This window comes from Austrofundulus limnaeus, unplaced genomic scaffold (assembly GCF_001266775.1).
Source record: "Austrofundulus limnaeus strain Quisiro unplaced genomic scaffold, Austrofundulus_limnaeus-1.0 Scaffold1048, whole genome shotgun sequence".
NCBI classification, from domain to species: Eukaryota; Metazoa; Chordata; class Actinopteri; order Cyprinodontiformes; family Rivulidae; genus Austrofundulus; species Austrofundulus limnaeus.
The window spans coordinates 6,206-10,397 of NW_013953450.1; the positions used below are offsets into that span (position 1 = coordinate 6,206).

At 42.4% G+C, this 4,192-nt stretch overlaps 2 protein-coding genes across 3 annotated transcripts in view; one reads left to right on the forward strand and one right to left on the reverse strand.

Annotated features, from left to right (window-relative positions):
• The window catches only part of LOC106533914 (RNA-binding protein 45), a gene marked incomplete at its 5' end in the record, with an annotated part of 4,097 nt that extends 3,359 nt beyond the window's left edge, over positions 1 to 738 (reverse strand). Inside the window, 2 exon segments of the mRNA XM_014030380.1 lie at positions 25 to 147; positions 432 to 738. Of these exon segments, the coding sequence (XP_013885834.1) occupies positions 25 to 147; positions 432 to 707 (399 nt within the window).
• A 646-nt stretch (positions 739 to 1,384) lies between these two features.
• LOC106533922 (cytochrome c) lies at positions 1,385 to 3,623 on the forward strand. Of its 2 annotated transcripts, none has more exons than XM_014030389.1 (3): positions 1,385 to 1,510; positions 2,500 to 2,677; positions 2,861 to 3,623. In XM_014030389.1, exons 2-3 carry the CDS (start codon positions 2,509 to 2,511, stop codon positions 3,004 to 3,006), a joined length of 315 nt encoding a protein of 104 aa, XP_013885843.1. In that variant the 5' UTR covers positions 1,385 to 1,510; positions 2,500 to 2,508; the 3' UTR covers positions 3,007 to 3,623. The 2 variants fall into 2 exon arrangements, with proteins under 2 accessions (XP_013885843.1, XP_013885842.1); XM_014030388.1 differs by lacking the exon at positions 1,385 to 1,510 and adding an exon at positions 1,677 to 1,905.
• The last annotated feature ends 569 nt before the right edge of the window (positions 3,624 to 4,192 follow it).

Genomic DNA, 4,192 nt, shown 5'->3' on the forward strand with positions numbered 1-4,192 from the left:
CTACAGGAACACAGCTGAACTTACTTTGAACGTGTTCTTCAGGTCCTCCTCTGTAAAGGTCTTTGGGATCATGATGAAGATCCTGGTCAGGTCTTCATCCTCCACATCTCTGTGTTTTGTAGATGAACGTGACTGAGCAATGAACACCTACACAACACAAAGGTTAAACATATTAACCTGTAACAACACAATCATAACTGTCAGTAAAGACCAGGAGTAGCTGAAAATAAACATTTAAAATGAAATTATCCCCGCAAAGAAGTACAACAAACGATTACGATGTGTTAGTCAGTACGGTTTATGGTCTTTAGCATGTGCGGGCCTCTTCTGTTGCTAACACGTTAGCATACCTCAACTATTATACGTGTATATAAAAGTATACACACAGAGTACTGCTTCCCATGTTAATGTGATATAGCTGTCGACTCTACCTTGATGGGTTTAGTTCCTTCAAGCAGCACTTTTCCGTGCATTTCCTCCATAGCTAAGCAGGCCTGAGAGGACTTGGCGTACTTGACGTAGGCGACGCCTTTGGACTCCTTTGTCTGCTTGTCTTTGACCACCCAGACCCCCTGGATTTCACCAAAATCACTGAAATTTTCCCGAAGCTCATCTTCTGTCACACGACGACTCGTGATCACGAAAAGCCGACTGTTTGGAGGATCGTCGAGATTCTCGGGCATTTGTTTCGAGGAGCTGTCCTCCATGTTGTCTTTCTCTCTCTGCTGGTCAAAAAAATGGTGGTGGTGCTGCGTTCAAGTGCTGCTCGTAAAACTCAGAAGCATCGTGAGTTCCGTGAAGGACAAGCAACCATTGATCTGTACAGCACCACAGTAACACAGTACCACAGTAATACAGTACCACAGTAATACAGTACCACAGTACCACAGTAACACAGTAATACGGATCAATGGAAGCAGTGTTGTATAAAGTACCACAAAGTGATACTTGAGTAAAAGTTAAAGTCTTCTTTAGTAATATTACTTGAGTAAAACTCTTAAAGTATCTAATTTTTTGTACTTGGGTATTAAAAGTAAAAGTATTTATTTAAAAAGGAGCAGTTAGATTTTCTGTAGTGACATTTATTAGGAGGTGACGTCCCTCCAAAGGGGGAAAAAGCAGAAAATCTAACTAATGTTAAATTTAGGATGCACTAGTCCAGTGGTTCTTAACCTGGGTTCGATCGAACCCTAGGGGTTCGATGAGCCGGTCTCAGGAGTTCGATGAGCCGGTCTCAGGGGTTCAAATAAAATAACAAATAAAACTGTCAAATAAAAACGGACCCTTCACTGGGTCGCCCTGCTCGGGTAGAAGCGTTAATTCCTAGCTGCCACTGAACGCATCAGAAGCGTGGCTGAACATGCACGTGATTACGTAGTGACGTAAAAAGCCGGTGCCTCTCAAAGTGAAGTGACCTTCCTCACGTCTGTCACTGCTGGCTCCGCTGCTGAGAGGAACAGTCTGTTCCGTCGCTCCAGAGATTTTCACACGGCACATTTAAAACCCAAAGGTAAGTGTTTCTCATACTTTATATGAAATTAATTCATCATCTGAAGATTGAGTCTGCAGCTGGATTACAAGAGAAGGAGAACAGGCGGTAACACGAGTCCCGTTAGCTTCCTGTTAGTGAATAGCTCATTTACGCTCTTTGCGTAGAGTCTGTTCTGTTAAATAAGACGAGCCGTATAGTGATAAAACACGGCCATTATCTAGGTTTAAATCAGGTTTAATACTGATATAAAGTTTAAAGGTTTCCCGGGGAGGTTGGTTCGGATCACAGCAGCGGCAGCAGCACGGTCCAGGGCCCCGGATAGACCGCGACATTGAAGCATCCTTGACCGCCTGATGGGAGATGGAGACCCGGCTAATGTTAGCAGCAGGCCGGTCCGGTCGAGCTCACACTCGGTCAGTTTACCTGCACATTAAATATATGTGCCGATCTGCGTGTAATAATGATGTTTTCTCTTCCTAAACGACAGAAAGCACCGTAGATATAAAAACTAAGAGCTAAAATTTGCCGCAGTCCTTTAAGCTAGCAACGTGGTTATCCTTAAACTAGTAATGATATTTAATATAAACCTGATCTATAGAACCGGTTTGAACAAAGGTCATTTGAAGATCATCAGTAGAGCTCAAACTGAAAGCAGTCATCTGAAGGTTTTATGTTAAAAATGAACAAAGAGCCTGGATTAAACACCAGACTTCAGCTAAGTTCATCACTGTTCACAAGACTTACACACCAACACTGTCTCCATCTGCCTTTAAACCTTCAAATCTGAGCTTAATTACCCTTTAAACCTGACCAGGGTCAGCTGGCTGTGGGTCAACCCCAGCAGGGTAACTGGTTGGACCAGTGAGTGAAGGACATGTCACCTTTATGAAGCAGAAAACACACAACATCCTTCGAACAGAGCGGGTCCATGTCCTCACTGAGCAGCAGGGTATTCGAACAGTTCAGGTAATAATCTGTGTCTGCTCCTGCCTCTGTCCCGTCTGCAGCTGCTTATTATGGGTGACGTGGAAAAAGGAAAGAAGATCTTCGTCCAGAAGTGTTCCCAGTGTCACACAGTGGAGAAGGGGGGCAAGCACAAGGTGGGCCCCAACCTCTGGGGTCTTATAGGACGTAAAACGGGACAGGCAGAGGGCTTCTCCTACACAGACGCCAACAAGAGTAAAGGTCAGTCCTGTCACGTTGGGCTACACATGGAGGGTTACACACATGTGAACGCTCTGACTCCACCGTTTTACAACACGAGATAATCCTGATTTAAAACTCTTCGCTCTCATTTCACGTTTTATTAAACTTTATTAAATATTGACGATTTGAGCTCACATCACACGATCTGCTCTTTACTCCCAGGGATCACATGGACTGAGGAAACCCTGATGGAGTACCTGGAGAACCCCAAGAAGTACATTCCTGGAACCAAAATGATCTTCGCCGGCATCAAGAAGAAGGGCGAGCGCCAGGACCTGATCGCCTACCTCAAAGCATCGACATCATGAAACCGTTCAGACGGCCTGAAGATTTGACTTTTTGTTTTCTTTCTGATCGTCTACACTCTGTGTGGTTTTATGTTTAGTCGTTTGTTCGGAGGATTTGATGGTTTTATTCAGGAACAGCAGCTCTTTGATGTGTTCATACAAGTGACAAAACATAAAACTGTATTATTTTTTTCTGTGAATCTGTCCAAATTATCACAATATAAACCTGCTCACGTTATTTAATCTGTTCTTCATGACTTCGTTAGAAACTCGTCCATCATCAGTAGTGATGCAGTGGAAACAGGTTTGCTGCTCAGTCTAAATTTCGGTGGTTTCTCCTCTTCACCTCTGTTACTGCTGAAGACCTGAGGCCTCTGTGTGCTTCCAGCACTGCAGTCTGCCTCTACACAGCTAAGAAATGAGGCATATTTAATATTTATTACTGCCTTCATAAAACACCAACCACAGCGAGGGAGTGTGATTAACAAGGTTAGAAAAACAAACCAACTGTACCAGTTTATTGACCTGGTTTCACAGGCTGAAAAACGGTTTTATTGTTTGTAATCTGCATTTTAAAATACTTCCTAGTTGTCTGAATGTGGACAGAGATTTAAAGGATCAATAAAAGAAAAACTTTACAAGTCGAGCAGAGTTGTCTTTCATTTAAAGCACCTGTGAACTGCAGTGCAGCTAAATAACATAACAAACTGATGACAAATATCTGATAAAGATGCTGACTCAACATTCACCTGTTTTATATTGTTTATCGGTTTCACCATGAACGACACCTAACTACAGCAAAGTTTTAGGTATTAGTCAAAATAGCTCATCAGGGAACAGCGAGCAACGGTTTTAGTATTTATATTAATGAATTATTTAACTTCTGTCAGGTCTGTGTCAAACTAGGTGTAAGGAAAAACTCAAAAGATCAGGATCTTTAATAGAACAAAAAAAAGGCTGATAATGCAACACAAACCTCACCTGGATGAAGAGTACAAGGACATGAAGACACGGGACGCCAGGGTGAACATACAATGATCCCACACCGACAACAGAAAACTGATGAGGGAACAGGAAACACCTGGGAGAAACACAAGGGAAACACTGGGAAAACAAAGGCAGCATAAAAACACTGACAACTTCACTAAAATGTTTTCCAGCATTTTATTTTTTATTATATATTTTTTTATTCTTCAAAATATTGTTC

Coding starts and splice junctions, on each gene's coding strand:
- LOC106533922 (XM_014030388.1), top strand. CDS start 1,846: ATGGGAGATGGAGACCCGGCTAATGTTAGCAGCAGGCCGGTCCGGTCG. Junction 1,906..2,499: donor TCCGGTCGAGCTCACACTCG/GTCAGTTTACCT, acceptor TCCCGTCTGCAG/CTGCTTATTATGGGTGACGT. Junction 2,678..2,860: donor AGACGCCAACAAGAGTAAAG/GTCAGTCCTGTC, acceptor CTTTACTCCCAG/GGATCACATGGACTGAGGAA.